Source organism: Pristis pectinata, chromosome 4 (assembly GCF_009764475.1).
Source record: "Pristis pectinata isolate sPriPec2 chromosome 4, sPriPec2.1.pri, whole genome shotgun sequence".
Classification (NCBI taxonomy): domain Eukaryota; kingdom Metazoa; phylum Chordata; class Chondrichthyes; order Rhinopristiformes; family Pristidae; genus Pristis; species Pristis pectinata.
The window spans coordinates 104,848,683-104,870,213 of NC_067408.1; the positions used below are offsets into that span (position 1 = coordinate 104,848,683).

At 44.0% G+C, this 21,531-nt stretch overlaps 1 protein-coding gene across 1 annotated transcript in view; it reads left to right on the forward strand.

The window, feature by feature from the left end:
- LOC127569020 (cell adhesion molecule DSCAM) overlaps positions 1-21,531 on the forward strand; it is a 530,455-nt gene that overhangs the window by 337,732 nt on the left and 171,192 nt on the right. Inside the window, exons 10-11 of the mRNA XM_052013277.1 lie at positions 656-775; positions 6,705-6,878. Coding sequence (XP_051869237.1) covers positions 656-775; positions 6,705-6,878 — 294 coding nt within the window. The remainder of the gene's footprint in view (positions 1-655; positions 776-6,704; positions 6,879-21,531) is intronic.

Below are 21,531 nucleotides of genomic sequence, written 5' to 3' on the forward strand. Positions count from 1 at the left end.
ACCACAGAAATAGGAACAGGAGTAGATCATTCTATTCCTGAAGCCTGCTCTACTATTCAGTAAAGCTGTGGCTGATGCAAATTTCCTCAAGACCACTTTCCTGCTCGGTCTCCATAAACCTTTATTCCCTTACTGATTAAAAGTCGATCTGAACTTCCAATAAATTCAAAGATTCAATGTTACAGCTTGCCTTTCCAACCACCTTTGTAACATCCACAAGTCTAGCTATAGTACATTGGGTTTCTTTCTCTAAGTCATTATCACATAATGGAGACAGCTAAGATCCCAGCAGTGATCGCTGTGGCATCCCACTGGTTAAGGTCACCATCCTTAAGCTGACCCCTTATCCTTGCTGCTTCCTTCTCACCTTGCTTCTATCTGTGCTAAGATATTACATCCAGTGCTATGAGCTCCTTTTGTATGGCACCTTGTTAAATACCTGTTCAAAATCCAAATATTTAAACATATTAAATCCACTTGTTCCCATCTTCCACCCAGGCTGATACTTCCTTATAGAACTCTATTACATTTGTCAGACATGCATTTCCCTGCATGGAACCATGCAACACAAGTTAATTTTATCACAGCAAATGTCCCAAGTTTGGAATTTTCATTCTCTGGGAATTCAGTTTGATATTAAGCTTATTTTTTTCAGTTCCGCCTCGATTTGTGGTGCAGCCCAGTGATCAGGATGGTATTTATGGGAAGTCCGTCACACTGAACTGTTCTGCGGAGGGCTATCCAGTTCCAACCATAGTGTGGAAATATTCCAAAGGTAACACTTCAATCTCAGTTTATCACTATAAGACTATTGAACGGTTCCCTAGTACGATAAGATGGACTCTACCTTATTATAACATTGCACCTTATTGTCTACCTGCACTGCACCTTCTCTGTAGCTGTTACATTTTATTTTGTATTCTGTATTGTTTTACCCTGTACTACCTCAATGCACTGTGTAATGAATTGATCTGTATGAACGGTATGCAAGACAAGTTTTTCATTGTACCTCGGTACAAGTGACAATAATAAACCAATTCCAATTCCAGCTGCAACCTGATTGCAACTCTTTCCGTGTTCTTGTTGGAAACATTAACCTATATTGTAATATTTGACAGCAAAATGTAAAGAACTGAATTCAGGGTTGGAGGGTGTAATGAGCTGCAGGGGTGGGGAGCGCAGTGGTGCAGCAAGTGGTGCTGTTGCCTCACATCTCCAGCAACCTGGGTTCGATCCTGACCTCTGTCACTATCAGTGTGGAGTTTTCTTATTCTCCATGTGACTGTTTCTTTCCCCTGGGTGCTCCAATTGCCTCCGTCCCCAAGGTGTGCTGGTTGTTAGATTAACTGGCCTCTGTTATGGGTGGGTGCTAGGATCATAGGGGGTTGTGGATGGACATGTGAGAGGGAATAGGTTACAAGGAAATAAGTGGGGGAGTGAGATTAATGGGATTGCTCTGAGGGCCGGCATACACTTGATGGGCTGAATGGCCTCCCATTTTGGAAGAAAATACAAAATATTATCTTTGACGTGAAATTTATATTCAGCTCAGACTAATTTAATGGAAGACCACCCTGTTTGTTTCCTGTGTGAATCAGATAGGTTGGTTTTGGTAAAAACACAGAAATGTCAGGCAGCATCTGGAATGGGGAACTGAGTAATGTTTTAGGTCAATAACCTTTCAATGACCTGCTGAGTCCTTCAGTAGTGTCTGTCCAGTCTGTTCCAAGCCTATTCCGGCACATCCGCCACCCAACTCTTTCTCCGCTACATTGATGACTGCAATGATGCTTCTTCCTGCATCTTTGCGACCAAATTCCATCTTGCCCTCAAATGGACCATCTCTGACACTTCTCCCTGTTCTGGATCTCTCTGCCTCTATCTAAGGACTTGCCACTAACATCTTCTATAACCCCACTGACTCCCCCAGCTACATCAACAATATCTCCACCCTCCTTACCTCCTGTCAGGATGCCATTCCTTTTCTGAATTTCTCCGTCTCTACTGCATCTGTTCTCAAGACGAGGCCTTCTGCTTCAGGGCTTCTGAAATGTATTCCTTCTTCAGGAAATGTGGCTTTCCCTCAGCCACAGCTGATAGAGCCCTCACACGCATTTCCTTAATTTGCTACACATCTGCAAAAAGGAACGGAGATAAAAACTTGAGAGGGACCAATATCCTTACAGGCAGGTTTGCTGGAGCTGCTGGGAAGGGTTTCAACTAGGTTGGCAGGGAGATGGGAACCAGAGTGTTAGGTCAAATGATGGAGCAGTTGGTGTAAAGGTAGATGCGATGTGCGGAGAGACTGTGAGGAAGGATAGGCAGTGGACGGGGTGTAAATACAGTCAGTTGAATAGGTTGAAATGTCTTTAATTTAATGCAAGAAATACTAACAATAAGGGTGGTGAACTTAGAGCATGGGTCAGTACATGGAATTACGATGTTGTGGCCATTACAGAGACTTGGCTGTCATAAGGGCAGGATTGACTGCTTGATGTTCCAGGGTTTAGATGTTTCAAAACGGATAGGGAGGGAGGTAAGAGGGGGGGTGGGGGGAAGTGGCATTGCTAATCAGAGCTGCAGAAAGGGAGGACATCGAGGAGGGATCGTCTACTGAGTCAGTGTGGATGGAAGTCAGAAAGAGGAAAGGAGCAATCACTCTATTGAGAGTATTCTATAGGTCCACCAATATCCACCGGGACACTGAGGAGCAGATAAGTAAGCAGATTTTGGAAGGGTGCAAAAATAACAGGGTTGTTGTCATGGGTGACTTCAACTTCCCTAATATCGATTGGCACCTCCTTAGTGCAAAAAGTTTAGGTGGGACAGAATTTGTTAGGTGTGTCCAGGAAGGAGTCCTGACACAGTATGTGGACAGGCCGACTAGAGGAGAGGCCATACTGGACCTGGTACTAGGCAATGATCCTGGTCAGGGGACAGACCTCTTGGTGGGTGAGCATTTCGGAGACAGACCACAACTCCCTGACCTTTAGCATAGCCATCGACAAGGATAGGAGCAGACGATATGGGAAAGTTTTTAATTTGAGGGGAGAGCTAATTATGCTGGTATTAGGCAGGAACTTGGGAGCTTAAATTGGGAACAGATGTTCTCAGGGAAATGCACAGCAGAAATGTGGAGGCTGTTTCGGGACCAGGATAGGTTTGTCCCACTGAGACAGGAATAGGATGGTAGGGTGAAGGGACCATGGTTGACAAGATAGCTGAAACATTTAGTCAAGAGGAAGAAGGAAGCATACTTTAGGAAGCAACAGTCAGGTAGGGCTCTTGAGAATTTTAAGGTAGCCAGGAAGGAGCTTAAGAAGGGATTTAGGAGAGCTTGAAGGGGACATGAGAAGGCCTTGGTGAGTGGAATTAAGGAAATCCCCAAGGCATTCTATGCGTATGTGAAGAACAGGAGGATGACTAGAGTGAGGGTAGGAACGCTCAGGGATAACGGGGGAAACATGTGCCTGGAGGCGGAGGAGGTAGGGGAGGTCCTTAACGAATACTTTGCTTCAGTGTTCACAAGGGAGAGGGACTTTGACAAATGTGAGGTCAGTGTATAACAGACTAATGTGCTGGAGCATGTTGAGGTTAAGAAAGAGGTAGTGTTAGAGCTTCTGAAAAACATTAGGATAGATAACTCCCTGGGGCTGGACGGGATATACCCCAGGTTACTGCAGGAAGTGAGGGAAGAGATTGCTGGGGCGTTGACAATGATATTTGCATCCTTCCTGGCCACGGGATTTGTGCCAGAGGATTGGAGGTTAGCAAATGTTGTTCCCTTGTTCAAGAAAGGTAACAGGGATAATCCTGGGAATTACAGACCAGTGAGTCTTACGTCAGTGGTGGGCATGCTATTGGAGAGGATTCTTAGGGACAGGATTTACGAGCATTATGAAAGCATAGTCTTATTAGCGACAATCAACATGGCTTTGTGAGGGGCAGGTCATGCCTTACGAGCTTTATTGAGTTTTTTGAGGAGATGACAAAACAAATTGATGAAGGTAGAGTGGTGGATGTCGTGTATATGGACTTTAGTAAGGTGTTGGAAAAGGTTTGCCATGGTAGGCTCATCCAGAAAGTCATGAGGCATGTGATCCATGGAGATTTAGCTGCGTGGATTCAGAATTGTCTTGCCTACAGAAAGGCAGAGGGTGGTAGTATGGAGAGTAATCTGTCTGAAGGTCGGTGTTCAGTGGTGTTCTGCAGGGATCTGTTCTGGGACCCCTGCTCTTTGTGATTTTTATGAATGACTTGGATGAGGAAGTAGAGGGATGGTTTAGTAAATTTGCAGATGACACGAAGGTTAGAGGTGTTGTGGATAGCGTAGAAGGTTGTCTAAGATTACAACGGGATATACACAGGATACAGAATTAAGAGGAGAAGTGGCAGATGGAGTTCAATCCAGAAAAATGTGAAGTGATACACTTTGGAAGAATGAACTTGAAGGTGGAGTGCAAGGCTCATGGCATATTCTTAGCAGTGTGGAGGAACAGAAGGATCTTGGGATCCAAGTCCATATATCCCTCAAAGTTGCCGTGCAAATTGATACGGTGGTTAAGTATGTGTATGGTGTTATCACCTTCATTAGTTGTGGGATTGAGTTTGAGCCGCAAGGTAATGTTGCAGCTCTCTAAAACCCTGGTCAGACCACACTTAGAGTTCTGGTCGCCTCATTATAGGAAGGATGTAGAAGCTTTAGAGAGGGGTGCAGAGGAGATTTACCAGGATGCTGCCTGGATTAGAGAACATGTCTTAAGTAGAAAGCTTGAGCGAGCTAGAGCTTTTCTCTTTAGAGCGACGCAGGAAGAGAGGCGATTTGATAGAGGTGTATAAGGTTATGAAGGGCATAGACAGAGTGGACAGCCAGCACCTTTTCCCCAGGGTGGCAATGGCCAATACTAGAGGACATCAGTTTACGGTCAGGGGAGGAAAGTTTAGGGGAGATGTCAGAGGTAGGTTTATTACACAGAGTGTGGTGGGTGCCTGGAACGCACTGCCGGGGGTGGTGGTAGAGGCTGATACAACAGGGAGATTTAAGATACTTAGCTAGGCAGTACATGTAGGAAAAATGGAGAGTTATGGGCTGTGGAGGAGGATTAGATTGATCATGGAGTAAGTTTATATAGGTTGGCACAACATTGTGGGCTGAAGGGCCTGTACTGTGCTGTACTGTTCTATGTTCTTTCTGCTCCTAATCCCCCTCTCACCAGGCAGAACGGTGATAGAGTTCCCTTGGTCCTCACCTTTCACCCCACAAGCCTCCACATCAACACAGCATCTGCCGCCGTTTCCACCAGCTACAATGTGATCCAAGCACTAGTCACATCTTCCCCTCTCCCCCACCTTTCTGCAGAGTCCACTCTCTTCAGGATTCCCTGGTCCTGTCACCACTCCGCACCCACCACGCCCCGTCCTTGGGCACTTTCCCCTGTAACTGTAAGAGGTTAGCACCTGTCCCTTCACCTCCACCCTCACCACCATCCAGGGACCTAAACAGCCCTTACAGGTGAGGCAGAGGTTCACCTGTACCTCTACTAAACTGGTCTATTGCATTCAGTGCTCACGCTGTGGCCTCCTCTCCGTTGGCGAAGCCAAGCTCAGACTAAGCTACTGATCTGTGGAGCACCTGTGCTTTGTCTGCAATGGCCTTCTTGAGCTTCCAGCCGCATGCCATTTTAACTCCCCTTCCCACTCCCACACCAACCTGTCTGTCCTCAACATTCTCCGTTGCTGTGGAGAGGCCAAACACAAAATGGAAGAACATCTCATATTGCACTTGGATAACTTACAACCCAATGGTATGAACATCGGCTTTTCCAATTTCAGGTGACCTACACCGCCCGGTTCCCTCCTCCCATGTAGCTTGTCTACCTCGTTTTCTTCTCCCTTTGTTCACCCTTCCCATAACCCTCCCCACACCAGGTTCCATCTGCCCGTCATCCCCTCCCCATCTGATTCCACCAATCACCGACCGACCTCTGTCCCTCACTGATAAGTATTTATCCTGAGAACTGTGACGTGATGTTATAATGTGCATTATTTTACATTGAGGGTGGATAGTAAGAAAGCCATGTGCTGCTGCAAATAAGTGTACATTTGATACGGCAAATATGAACTACCTGCATATTATTCTCATATATCTTGATCTGTATGATTTTAGATATATTGAACTGGTTTGCATTTTAATGCACTGGGACTTTAAAGAAAGAAGGATGCTGAACGTTTGATGTTAGTTTATGTGGGAGAGTAAAGATAATTTAAGGATGAGTCTACTTCTTCTTGTGAGGCGGTCCCTCAGGATTGAGGATGACTTACTTCCACTTTGGTTCTGTGGGTTTTGAAGTTGCTGTTGAAGCCAATGAGGAAACCACAGACTCTTCCGCAGATGGGGGCAGCAAATGCACAATGAGGCAGACTGGTGAGTGCTGTTGGGAGCTGGTGCACTCCGTTTGCCCTTTTTGCTGGCCTTGTGCATTCTAAGCCAAAGAGACCCGAGGTTCTCAGTGCCGTCCTGAATGTTCCTTCTCCATTTTGGTCAAGGGTTCCCATCAGTCGGTAAAGAAGTGACATTTTCACAGGAACGTCTTTAAGTCATTTCTTCCGTCCTCCTGGTAATTTCTTGCCTTTGTCGAGGCTCGGAGTGGACAAGTGCAAGCTCAGAGAGATCTCACAGTTGTTTCTATGCCTCCCTTCTGCAGGTGCGGGTGTCCCCCAGTTCCAGCCAATCATGCTAAATGGGCGCATCCAGTTACAGGTGAATGGATCCCTCTTAATTAAGCACGTGCTGGAAGAAGACAGTGGCTATTACCTCTGTCAGGTCAGCAATGACGTGGGAGCCGATGTCAGCAAGTCCATGTACCTCACCGTCAAAAGTAAGTCATGATTTAATGCCTATAGTGGTTACAGTCTAGTCACCTAACAAGTAGGGCATGGTAGTGTAACAGTTAGCGCAACGCTATCACAGCACCAGTGACCCGGGTTCAATTCCCGCCACTGTCTGTAAGGAGTTTGTATGTTCTCCCCATGACTGCATGGGTTTCCTCCAGGTGCTCTGGTTTCCTCCCACATTCCTAAGACGTACAGGTTAGGGAGTTGTGGGCATGCTATGTTGGCGCCAGAAGCATGGCGACACTTGTGGGCTGGTCCCTGAACACTCTATGCAAAAGATGCATTTCACTGTGTGTTTCGATGTACATGTGACTAATAAAGATATCTTATGACATGATGCTGGGAGATCTTACTGGAAACAGTGTCACAAGGAGGGAGGGTGGATTGACATTGCTCCATCTTCAAGACTGGCTGATCATTCTTGGCAAAGGGGACTAATGTTTACGTCGCTGAGCCCCACAATGAATGCCCAGAATTTGGGAAATGGCCATTTCCCATTTTCTGCCAAGCCATGAACTGCACATTTCACGTTAAGTGGGACGAAGCATCATCTGTTCCCTTGTCTGTGTTCCCCAGCAAAGTAGTGGTGCAGATGTTTCTGCAAAATGGGTCCAACCATCTTCAGGTTATAGAAGACATCAAAATTTTGTGATGACACAGCACAGGCATGGTAGCGTAGCGGCATCAGCGACCCAGATTCAATTCGAGCCACTGTCTGTAAGGAGTTTGTATGTTCTCCCCATGTCTGCGTGGATTTCCTCCGGGTGCTCTGGTTTCCTCCCACATTCCAAAGATGTACGGGTGAGGAAGTTGTGGGCATGCTATCTTGGCGCCGGAAGCGCGGTGACACTTGCGGGCTGCCCCCAGAACACTCTACACAAAAGATGCATTTCTCTGTGTGTTTCAATGTACATATGACTAATAAAAAATTTCTTATTTTATCTGTAAGAACAGCACAAAACAATTAAATGAATGCATTTTCTCACTGCTGATAGAAACAAAGTATACATTGTCGAACAGCTAGGCTGTGTAGACTGAGGAGTTCCCAGTTTATCTGCAGACTGGGCTGAACTCAGCCAAGAGTGATTGTTGAGATTTTGGTCTGGAACTAGCTGAATGCAAGTCAGCGGCTTTTTTTTATTAATTCACGGGATGTGGGCTTCACAGGCTGAGCCAGCATTTAATTGTCCACTGAGGTGGTGGAGGTGAGCTGTCTTCTTGAACCGATGCAGTCCTTGAGTATACCCACAATGCTGTTAGGGAGAGAGTCCTGTGATTTTGACCCAGCCACAGTGAAGGAACAGCGATATATTTCCAAGTCAGGATGGTATATGGTTTGCAGGGCAACTTCCAGATGGTGGTGCCCTTGTCGTTCTAGCTGGTAGAGGTCATGGGTTTGGAAGGTGCTGTCTAAGGAGTCTCGGTGAGTTGCTGCAGTGCACCTTGTAGATGGTACAAACTGCTGCTACAATGCTTTACAGGGAACCCCTCACATTCCAGGCTTCTGTGTCTGCACACTGCAGTATGGAAGTCAGGAATTTAGATGGGCATGCACCTGTACTGAAACTCTGTCCCATGGAAGCCCAGCATGTTCTATAAGTTGCTGAACCAGGGGCCCGATGCACTTTGCTTTAGGTCCCATTGTTGGCACACCTAGTAAGGCCCAGCTCATTTGAATGAGATCACTGACCTTCATTAAAGATAACTTTATTTTGAAACATTTATGTTTTAATGAATTAATTGTAGTTTCAAACATAGCTATCGATTTTTTAAAATTGTTTTTTTTGCCCCAGTTCTGACAAAAACTCCCAAACCTAACAGATTGCTGCCTGACCTGATGAGTGTTGCCAGCATTTTCTGTTTTTTATTTCCAGCAATCTGCAGTGTTTTTGATTTTCCGAATTTCTTCCTACAGTCTCCAAGTGTCTCTGATCATTGGAAATGTATGAAAATAGTGAAAAGACCCTTGACAGCACAAATGGTCAGGAGGCTATTGGGTGATCCATAGGCAGCGCCTTACTTTGTGCAGCCTTAGGCCTAGCCACAGTGTGCAATCCACTGCCCCCTGTGGTGGTGACGCCATCACATCCTGAGGGGCTATGTGGCCACAGTCGTTTATTTCAGCTACGGGAATGGTGAAAGTAGTGACCATAGGTATGGGGCAGGATCAATGCAATCTGGCCCATCATAACTAGCCTTTGCACTCTAGTATTGTTAATTGGAAGCTACAAACAATCTGCTGGAGGAACTCAGCTGGTCACTTGCAGTCTCTTGTGTCTCCATTGTTAAATGGAAGCGTGTGATTCTTTGTGTGTGTGTCTGTGTATGTGTGTCTGTGTGTGTGCATGTGTGTGTTTGTGCACACACATGCTTGAATCCACATCTTTGTGTTGGTGCACCTCTGAGGGAACACGCGTATGCTTTATTGTGGATGTGCCTTTGCCCAGCTTCCAGAGGAAGGGTGCACACACACACCCTCCGCACCTATTACTTTCTGCGTGAGACAATTGTGAAAGAAAAGCAACGGGAGTTGAGACTTGCTGGTGCAAGAGTTTGGTCTTAAACATCGGTAAGTATTCGCACTTTCAGAAGAAGGACTTGCTGTGCCTCTGAAATACTGAATTGAAGTTTAAAGGAGTAAATAGCACTGAAGGGGATGAAGTGAGAACATGGCTAAAGAGGTGAAGGCATTGCGCCTGTGATCAGGTTGTACAAAGAGGACAGTGATAACGATGCCCACAGATCACTCACAACCCCCGAACTGAAGGTCTGAAATTATAGGCAGTGTAAAATTGCCTCAGTTGGTGACAGTGATATCACTAGACCCTCTGACGAAAGCTTTGAAGTACCAAGCCTACTTAGGATGCATAATCGCGTCCCACTCACTGCCTTTGTTGTTCTGACTTAGAGTTTCTGGCTTATCCAGCAAGCAGAGGGATTGGGTTCATAATGATTCAACACGGTTTGTGGAGTTTAATTCCAAATCACAGGCTTTTTAGAAAGTGCCCATTTACCGATTAGTGTCTGCAGTTTCAGTCTGCACACTAAATGATGGGGAACTCATCCACGTCAATGCCTTGTGCCATTCCACACCACTCAGCATCCACAACCATTCTACTGCAGACTATATTTATTCTTTTCATTCCAGGTGGATGAAACAGTTGGCAACTTTGTCATAAAAATATCGCTCCATACAGTGACGACGCCACAGCCAACCAGTACCAAAATGATCGGGCAATGCCCTTGCCGAGCAAGTTCGGCGACCACACTGCTGCAAGTGACAATGATTGGTTTTATTTGCAACTATCCTCCAACACTGCAACTTTCTTGGGAAAAGCTACCCTGCTCTTCTTGAGAGAAGTTGCTGTAGTTTATATTTGCTCTCATCTTTAAAAAATACTCTGTTTCCTGACAAATTTCATCTTATTTGCTGTTTGAAGGGCTGTTCGATTGTAAGATGTTTGTCTCTATCCACCTCCAGCTCATTGGTTGATGCAGTATTATCAATACACAAAGAAGCCTGAGGAAGCCATTTGGCCTTCTAGCCTTACCTTACCACCATTCAATTGGTTCATAGCTGTACCTGTGCTTCAAGTCCAAATTCCTGCCCCAAGCCATATTCCTGATTGCCTTGGTGTCCAAAAATCTGTCTCAGTCTTGAATACAATAAATGTCTGAGCACGCACAACCTCTTGTATGGAGAAGTCAAAGGATTCACAACTCTTTTCATGAAGAAATTTCTCCTCATCGCAGTCCTAGTGGACAACCTCTTAACTTGAAACTCTGCTGGAGGAACTCAGCAGGTCAAGCAGCATCAATGATTTGAGCACATAAATTTGGGCTAACACTCCAAAATAGCACATGAAATGATCAACTCTTCCCTCCCTCCCAACCCACTTCCTTCCACTCATCCACGCACCCACCCACACAAGTGTATACTCTCCTTAGGTAAGAAGACCAAAATAGTACACAGTACCCCAGGTGTGGTGTATCCAAAGCTCCATATCATTGCAGCAAAACTTCCTTACTCTTATATTCAATCCTCTTGCAGTGCAGACTGAGGTACCATTTGCCTTTGCAACTCCTCATTGAACCTGTGTGATTAACTTTAAACGATTTACGTACAAGGATGCCCAAATCTCACTGAACAACATTTGTGGGCCCCCCTTTTTTAGAAACTAGTTTGCTTTTTCATCCTTCCTACCCAAGTTGGTAACTTCACCCTTCCAACTGCCACCCCCTTGCTCAATCACATAACAGATATATATCTATGTACCCTTGCTGCCTCTTTATGCTTACTTTTCTGACCAGTTTTCTCATTACATCAGAATTAAATACATTAGACTCAATTTCCGTTCCCTCCTCCCATCTGAATTATCAAAACCAGTGGACATCCATACATGGATTCTTGTGGAACAGAAGTGGTTATAGTCTGATGTCCTAAAGAAGACTCATTTGTTCCCACCCTCTGTTTACTGCCCAATAGTTAGTCCTTAAAGCTTGCTGAAATATTTCCCTCTATGTAATGAGCCCTTGTTTTGGCATCGTATCCAATGGCTTCTTGAAATCTGCATGCCAGATAATTGCAAGAATCAACCTGATTACTTGAAAGAAAATGACCAAGTTGTATTTATTTAGCTATCTTCACCTTTTTTGGAACACCTTAAAGTGTCCCATGTGGCAGAAACTAGACCTCTGTCTTGATCAGGCTGAGACCTAACAGAGACAGAGTAACTTGGAGCAGACTCTGTCCATGTCTCCATACAACTGTCACCTACACCAGTAGATGATGTCTGATGGGATTGATTGATGGGCAGCCACTGTGAGTAATGTTGCTGCATGATTCCTATGGCAAGGATGTTTTCAAGGGCTGATGACCTCCTCTGATTGCTGCACAACAATGTGTTGGCACCTATTCTGAATTGAGTGTGATCCCATCAGGATCTAAACAGTTTTCATTTTAAAACTTCCTTCTGAATTTAAAACATTCCAATGCTGTTTCAAACTTGTTTTTGTGAGTTTTTGAGTGGAAGCCGTTTTGGCACTTATACTAAATGCAATGGTTTGCATTTCTGTCTAAAAGTTTACCCCAGTGAATACTCCCCAGTCTAAAGAGCAAAGGCAAAAATCTAAATACTGAACATGCAATAATATTAAAAAGGAAATCTGCACAGCTGACAAATTAATTTCATGGCACTTGGTTAATGTTTGAAGGAGTGTTTTACCAGCAATGCAATGTTGTTATTAAAAGAGGCTTTGCCTGTCTATAATATGATGAAGAGAAGCTTCCCTTATCAAAGCAGAACAGGGGCCTCCCCAGTGAGTAGGCTTCTATTTGAAACTAATGAAAGGCCCTGCAGGCTCAGAGCAGTTATGGCACACTTTGCTTTCCCTGTGAGAGAGGCTTCTTCATGCTGAGTCCCTGTGGCTTAGATCAGAAATGCTAAATCAATGTTTACTGTGAAACCAAGATTTACTGAGTTAGATGGAGGGATGGGGGGTTGGGAATGTTAAGTACTGCAGATCTACACCAGCAAACACAAAATTAGTATTGTTGTAGTTGTAATTTATGCCAAAGTTACCATGTTATCAGTTAATGTGAGAGAGGGTAGGGAAACGCCAGAGACACTCAACCGCTGATGCCCAAAAATTGTGATAACCTGCCCATTCACTATTGCAAATGGCAAAGACTTGACAACCAGCATTTGGACCCACTCACTTTTCATGCCAGGTTTTCTTTGACTGACAGCGAAGAGCTAACAACGGAAATTAGCTTCACTGGTCACTTGGTTTTCTATGATGTCATTCGTAAGGGTTCAGACAGTGGATAACATAGTGCTAACTGAACCACTTGTCACACATTGTATAAAATCATTCACTTTCACAGAATCCATATAAAATATGCGACCTATGACAAATCCTGCAATAGAATATGTTTTCTAACTGTCCATGACATTTTGATAAAGCTCAAATGCAAATTGTATTATGAAATATACATTACGTTCTGTATCCATACTATTACGAACAAGCCAATATATAACATATATATATATATATATATATATTGGAGACAAAGAGACTGCAGATGCTGGAAGTCTGGAGCTACGTACAAAGGAGCTGGAGGAACTCAGCAGGTCAGGCAGCATCCATGGAGGGAATTGAACAGTCGATATTTCAAGTTGAGATCAGGCCAGTCCTGATGAAGGGTCTCGATCTGAAACATTGACTGTTCATTTGCCTCCATAGTTGCTGCCTGACCCGTTGAGTTCCTTCACCTCCTTTGTGTGTTGCAACATATATGTATTGCCTGGTGTGTAGTATTTCCGTATACAATTCTTGAAGCTTCCTACTTGTTCCACTATTTCTTCATATTTAGGTTTTCTTCATTTTACAGAGAGATGGTCCAGGAGTACATCCATTCTGGAAGAAATTTTGTGATATTGATAATGTCCACTACTACTCTTAAATAAAAAACACCCACTCTTCGCTCCTTCCACCACTGATGCTGCTGTGCTGTATTGACTCCACCATTCTGGGAGCTAGCACAGCAGAAAGGTGTCCTCAAATTGTTCAGGGTAATACAGGATGCTCAGGGAGCACAGAAGAGAGAACATAAGAAAGGGGAATTGGAGTAGGTTGTGAACCCTTGGAGCCTGCCCCACCATTCAGTAAGAACATGACCATCTCTTCTCTTGTAATTGCCAAAAACATTGATTTTCCAATAATTCAAAATTCTATCTGTCATGGCCTGAATATATTTAATATTCTGAAGACATGAGACTGCAGCTGCTGGAATCTGGAACAACAAACAATCTGTTGGAGGAACACAGCAGGTAGGCAGCATCTGTGGAGGGAAATGGATAGTCAACATTTTGGGTTGAGACCCTCGATCTGGACCTGAAACGTCGACCGTCCATCTCCCTCCACAGATGCTGCCCGACTCGTTGAGTTCCTCCAGCATCTTGTTTGTTACTTAATATTCTGCTTGGTCTCCAGCTATTGTTTGTCCTTCCTGTTTAAGGACATGTGTTAAATATTACACCTTGCTGCGGTTTATAATTTTTATTTTAAAATAACAAAAAGAGGGATCAATAAGATCATATTTACTACTTATGCCAGGCCCAGAAGATTTCCCAATTCTTTCTCTTTTATATTATTCCTGTTCTAATTCCCACATTATAACAATGAGTCTACTTTTAATAGAAATTAATTTACTTCAACATTGGGGAAACTTAGGTTGAATTTTGTAACCAGAGTTTGCTTGTCTGATTACAACTAAAGAATAGAATCTTACCCTACTTTGTTTGAATTAAAGGCATTACACCATAAAACATAGAACATAGAACACTACAGCACAGTACAGGCCTTTCGGCCCACAATGTTGTGTCGACATTTTATCCTGCTCTAAGATCTATCTAACCTTTCCCTCCCACATAGCCCCCTATTTTTCTATCATTCATGTGTCTACCCAAGAGTCTCTTAAATGTCCCTAATGTATCTGCCCCCACAACCTCTGCCAGCAGTGCATTCCATCCCTCTTATCTCCTTATGTGGCTAGGCATCTTTTTTCGTTTGATAATTCTTTTTGAAGCACCTTGAGAAGATTTTGTAGTGTTAAAGGATCTATATAAATGGAAGTTGTAGTAGTTTTAGTGCAAGCAAACAAGCATGAACCTTCCCTAAAGCGTCCTAGCTCATTACTCCAGAAGCCCTCCCTCTACCACTGCTCCCCCAACCTTCACCTTCACCCTGCACATTTCACAGTCAGAGTCACAGCATGGAAACAGGCCCTTCGGCCCTCTGAGACCAGGGCAACCAGAAATGACCCATTAACACTAATCCTATGTTAATCCTTATTGTTCCCACTTTCTTGTCAACTCCTCCCAGATTCTACCACTCACCTGCACAGTTTGCAGCAGCCAATGAACCTGCCAACCTGCAGGTCTTCGGGACATGAGAGGAAACTGGAGCACCCAAAGGAAACCCATGCGGTCACAGGGGGAACGTGCACACGCCACACGGACAGCACCCGAGGTCAAAATTGAATCAGGGTCTCTGGTTGCTGTGGAGCAGTGTCACCGTGCCATCATTTCCCCTCCCTCCTCCACCTCATCCTCGCACACTCCAAGATTCTTCCGACCTGTGTGCAGATTGAAAAGCCGCCTGGTTCCGTTTCACCAGTCTGCAGCTCCATATAAAGCTTTCCCTTTTTCTCCCAATGTGTGCCTCCTACTACAAGCTGCAGACAAGTGTGACTGCTGTTGGATGCCTCTTCAAACAATCAGTCTCCTTTGATTTAAACGCCTGCACTTTAATCACCCATCATGTGTCATTACTCCGACAAGCAGCAGCAGTCACGAAGACACTGCCACGAATAAATTGTGTTGGAAGTCACTCGTTTTTTTTCCCTCGCATCAAGCCACTCAGTCACAGTTTTGGCAGACACCACCACTGAGCTAGTGGCTGTCTGGGTGGAGGTGGGGGGTGGGGGGGAAGTAAAAGGAGATGTGAGACAAAATGCCTGAGCACTCTCCTGAGTGCAGTATGTACAATGTATGGGAGAAGGGAGGCAATGAATGAAAGGGCTTTCATCAGGAGAAATCTGGTTGGTGCCAGGCCCTGCTGAGGTACAGGAGCTTAGATGAGGCTGTGCTTATACACAATAAAACTTGCGACAGGCTGATTTGATGTGGCATAATTATTTCCAGGTAGACATTGCCCAGATCAAAGTTCTTCCATCAACAAAGACTTTACCACCAACTTCACCTTTTCCACTTCACATCCCCAACCCCTCACCTACATGGCTGTTGTTTCAGAGTGCTTTCATCCTTGGCTGAGCTACCAACCCCTAGAACTCACCTTTACAAAGACCACTTCTGTGACATTGTTCTTCTCTGTTTCCCACCTTGTCCCCTCTAGGAATTGGAATTGTTTTATTATTGTCACATGTACTGAGGTACAGTGAAAAACTTGTCTTGCATACCGTTCATACAGATCAATTCATTACACAGCTCATTGAGGTAGTACAAGGTGAAACAATAACAGAATGCCCAATAAAGTGTTACAGTTACAGACAAAGTGCAATGCAAATAGACAATAAGGTGCAAGGTCATGATGAGGTAGATTGTGAGGTCAAGAGTCTGTCTTATCGTACTAGGGGGCCATTCAGTAGTCTCCTAACGGTGATATATAAGCCGTCCTTGAACCTGGTGGTACGTGCATTCAGGCTTTTGTATCTTCTGTCCAATGGGAGAGGGAAAAGAGAGATTGTCCAGGGTTAGTGGGGTCTTTGATTATGCTGGCTGCTTTATCAAGGCAGTGAGACAGAGTCCATGGAGGGGAGGCTGGTTTCCATGATGTGCTGAGCTGTGTCCACAACTCTCTGCAGTTTCTTGCAGTCACAAACAGAGCAGTTGCCATACCAAGCTGTGATGCATCCAGATAGGATGATTTCTATGGTGCATTGATAAAAATTGGTGAGGGTCAAAGGGGACATGCCAAATTCCTTTAGCTTCATGAGGAAGTAGAGGTTCTGAAGCCAAAACCCTTTTTATCCTTCTGTTCTTCCCAGACTTGACTATTCCATTAGCACTCTTGCCACCCTATGAGTTCTGGAAACTCTGTTCATTTAAAATTAAGTTGCCAATCTAATATCCTCTGCCATCCTACTCAATGGCCACACACTTACTGGCCGATGATCACCCCAAAGGTCTGAACGTCTCCAATTTAATGGTTAAATCCCTTTAGAGCTCCTTTCCTCAGTACCTACTTATGAAACTTCCTTGCCCCTCTTGGATTTCGGAGACGCTCTAGCTCTGGTCTGTTCTATCTCTCCCACCACACCACCCCATCCCTATGAAATCCCTCTCTGCACTGTTCATGTTTTACATGACACTTCTCTCTCCTCTTTTAAAATGCTCCACAGAACCTACCTCTCACTAATGTTTTGCTCATTCATCGGCTAGCTTCCTCTTTAAGCTCAAGTGTCATTTTTGTTTGGTGTCATCACAACAATGTCCTCTAGTTTTACCCTTCTCCACAAGTGAAAACTCTCTTCCACTGTGTGTATAAACCTCCGCAATGCTCACTTCTTAAAAATGAAAAGACAAACCTCTTCATCCTTTCCTAAGACCGCATGCTAGATTGTCTTGAAATCCATTTGACCATAATGTGGCCATTCTGCATGTTTATAGATATCTTCTTGTAAGTTATGGCAGTCCTCTCATTGACCTTCTCTTCCAATTTGGTGCCTTCTGCAAATTTGGAAATTGTGGTTTAGATCCAAAGTGTAAGTTGTTAATATAATTAGTGAAGCGTGGTTTTGCACCGACCCTTGTGGAATCCCACTTCCCAAAGTCCATCACTTGGGATAGCCAAAGTCCCTCATTTCCATTCTCCATTTCCCTGCCTTTGGCCAGCCGGCTATTGACCGGCATATGCTTTCTACGTTGAAGAACCATTTCACTGATTGTCCACCTGTTAAAAATCGAACACCCACACCAGCGTCCAATACGGGAGTAAAATTATTAAGAGTTGCACTACATTGCATTTTCACCAAGGTCTGCTGAGGTGCCCTCTCTGTGCCATTTGCGTTCCCATCCCCTTGCGTGGGTCCACTTGCATCAGCAGTGCTGAGATGAGGCCCGCGAGACTGACATTGCTCAGTGGAGACACAAGTGACTGCAGATCCCGGAATCTGGAGCAACAAACAAACTGCTGGAGGAACTCACCGGGTCGAGCAACATCTGTGGGAGGAAGAGAATGCCTTTCCTCCCACGTATGCTGCTCAACCCGCTGAGTTCTTCCAGCAGATTTTTCGTTGTGACTGATGTTTCTCAATGCTTTCCCCATAATAGGAAGTTAGGGGACCAACTGGATCCCTTGGTCTGCCAGTGTAGATGAGATGATGGTAAATTAACCATTCATTGTCTGTATAAATACCACAATTAGTTTCCAGGGCCACTGGTGCCAATTTTTTTGAAGAACAATTCAGTTGATACCACTTCTGTGTTGAAACCAACCTCCCCTCCATGGACTTTGTCTAAACTTCTCTCTGACTCGATAAAGCAGTCAGCATAATCAAAGACCCACCCACCCGGGACATTCTCTCTTTTCCCCTCTCCCATCAGGCAGAAGATACAAAAGCCTGAATGCATGTACCACCAGGTTCAAGGACAGCTTCTATATCACCGTTATGAGACTACTGAAGGGTCTCCCAGTACGATAAGACGGACTCTTGAACTCACAATCTATCTTGTTATGACCTTGCACCTTATTGTCTGCCTGCACTGCGCTTTCTCTGTAACTGTAACACTTTATTCTGCATTCTGTTATTGTTTCACCTTGTACTACCTCAGTGCACTGTGTAATGAATTGATCTGTATGAACGGTATGCAAGACACGTTTTTCACTGTACCTTAGTACATGTGACGATAAATGTGATCCCCATATTTCTGCTTCTTTTTAACTTTTTTTTGCATTGTCTCTGTTGAATTATATCTACCATCCTATCAGGTAATGAGTTAAAAATCCCAAAGAGCTTTGCTCTTGCCACTGTTACATACCAGCAACAATAGAAACACAACGAGCCATGTATAAATGTTGGAAAATATTTTATTAATAACTACTTATAATAATAAGAAAAGTAAAAATGTTAGATATTAAACATTAACCCCAAAACTAAACTCAAAGTGTGTGTGTGGCAAATTCCCAAACCCCAAGTCGAGGAATAGTTCTCAAAGTTCAGTTCAGCAAGTCATAAGGTAGAACGTGAGCAAAGGCTTTTGTAAAACCACTGTTGACTGAAGAGAAAATGTCGAGAGAATTTACGAAATCCACATGTTCCATGATGGAACTCATACGACACCTCAATCTCTGAAGATCTCCACTGCTTGGTTTCGAAGTATTTGCCACCCTGAAGGCATTCAATACGAGGCCGCCCACAGAAATACCTGCCACCTGTCTTCCAGTACAGGTTAACGACAAAGTGGAGTCCACTTGATTGCTCCAAATTGCTTGAGATATATATAATATATATACACACACACACACACACACACATACATATATATATATATATATATATATATATATATATATATATACACACACACATATCTCTTTCTCTGACTCTCTCTCCCTCTCTCTTCCTCCCTCTCCCCCCCACTTCTCTCTCTCCACAGCCAGTCCAGCTCCAATTATAGTCTTGCCATAATGTAGATAACACCCACACACACACTACTACTCTACTGTCCAGATGCCTTAAAGGGACATTCACCAAGTAGCAACCTGGCTCGTAACACCACAGAATCAGGTTTATTATCACTGACGTATGCCGTGAAATTTGTTGTTTTGTGGCAGCAGTACAGTGCAAGACATAAAAATTACTAACAAGTCACAAAAATAAATACATACATTCATACAGCACAGAAACAGGTCCTTCAGCCCAACAAGTCTACACTGACCACCAAGCACCCAGTTACACTAATCCCAATTTCTTCTTACATTCATGTCAATCCCCCCAAGATTCCACCGCTCAGCTACACTAGAGGCATTTTACAGTGACCAATTAACCTACCGACCCACATATGTGGGAGGGAACCAGAGCACCTGGAGGGAACCCATACAGTCACAGGGTGCGTACGAAAACTCCACATGACAGTACTGGAGGACAGGGTTGCTGGAGCTGAGAAGCTGTGCCACTGTGTTGCTCCGGTACACTAGTCAATCGCCTTAAATCCTTGTCTCTATGGACCTCTCAGTTGTTGGAACAGTTTATTTGTGTTCACTCCTGCCTCCGTCAGGCTTTCTGCCTCTCCACCTCACCTCCCTTTAAGTTGTTTTTGTTCAGCAGCAGTAATGTTTCCTGTAGCTTGGTGTCAACTTTTGTTTTGTAATGCTCCTGTGAAGCAGCTCCTGGCATGTCTTTACACAGTAGGTGCTAGATAAATGTGAGTTGTTGTTTAGACTTGGCTATCAGCCAGGCACACAGTGGCAACCAGGGTAGCTCCCTACGGTTACCCCCCTGCCCTGAGGAAAACTGGCCTTTAATTGCTCTCCTTTTCCAGCCAAGACTGCAGGCATATGGCCTATTCTTGGGTGTCTGCCAACCTGAAACTGGCTTCAGGCAGGCAAGCATGTAAAAGTTGGTTATAAATGGCTTGCTCTCCAATTTTCTCTTCTCTTAGTGGCACGGATGAAATGCACAATTCAGTGTGCAGAGTATCATGGGCTTGACCTATCCTGGTGCAACTGACCTGAAATTAATTCTGTGTTGGGTCTGTCTTTTCGTGCACAATCATTTCATTTTTTTTTTACTGCTTTTGGACACTGATCTTAGAGCCACACTCAGTGATACCAAGTAATGCTTAAATCTCCTGTCTAATGAATACATCCTAATGTAAGAATTCATTCAATTTGCCCACTTTGTCAGTCAGAATTTCTGGCTCACAAATGATAATATCCCAGTTTTATTATCACAATTGCTTGAGCTTGTAAGGTATTAAGCATAAAACCATGCATAATAGCCTGAAAGGTAGATTATTGGTGCAATGAATATTTTACAGCATATATTGGGATGGTGCTTTACAGCTGTCTTCTGCAATACTTGAATATTCACTGTGAATACTTAGACAGTGCCCTTAGTCTTTGTTAGTTGTTGGCTATCCTTCAGTGAGTGAAATAAAACTGCTGTGCTCAGCACAGTGTTTGCAAACTTTTTAACAGATTTGTATAGATCAGCACTGCCACCATGAAGGCAAGCAAAAAAACTGGGTACAAAATCTGCTGCCAAGACTGCCCAGTGGCAAAATTCTCTGGCCCTTAAAAGATCAGTATCTATGTGATCAGCATCATGATATTAGGGGATGCTTTCAGTCTGGTTTCAGTTAAGAGCATTTCAAATTATATAACCCTAGTAGTCTTCCAGATGTTCCATTCTCTAACTTACAGTCTCCAACCTCTGTCTCTCCATCTCGATACTAATTTTAAATGTTTTCCTCCATGGGATGTGTCCGTCCCTATTGCCTCTTTAGTTGATTGCCTTGTTAATCCTTTTCAGAGAGAAGTTAGGAGTCAATCATTTTGGTGAATCTGTTGGATGATATCGGACAAGAAGAGCACATTTCATTCCCTAAATGACATACGTAAATCAAATGGGTTCTTGCGACAATTCAGTTATCATTACTGCTACTAGATTTTTAATTCCACATTTTTACTTAATTGCATGAATTTAAGTATTCCGGCTGCCTTGGTGGGATTTGAACTTATGACTCCAACTCAATGGTTCACGCTTCCGGGTTTAGTGACAGTCACTGTGCCCTGTAAAAGCAACAGTGCTCGGGTTTCCTCCCACATTCCAAAGATGTACCGGTTAGGAGCTGTGGACATGCTGTGTTTGCGCCAGAAGAGTGGCGACACTTGCGGGCTGCCCCTAGCACATTCTCAGAAACACAAAAAGATGCATTTCACTGTGTGTTTCAATGTACGTGTGACTAATAAATAAATATCTTAATATCTGTTTAGGACCTGAAATTCCTTCACTTTGTCACCACCACTCTTTCTTTCTTCAGAGTACTCCTTAAAGCCTACCTTTTAGACTAAGCATTCGTTGACCTATCCTAATTCCTCCTCATTTGC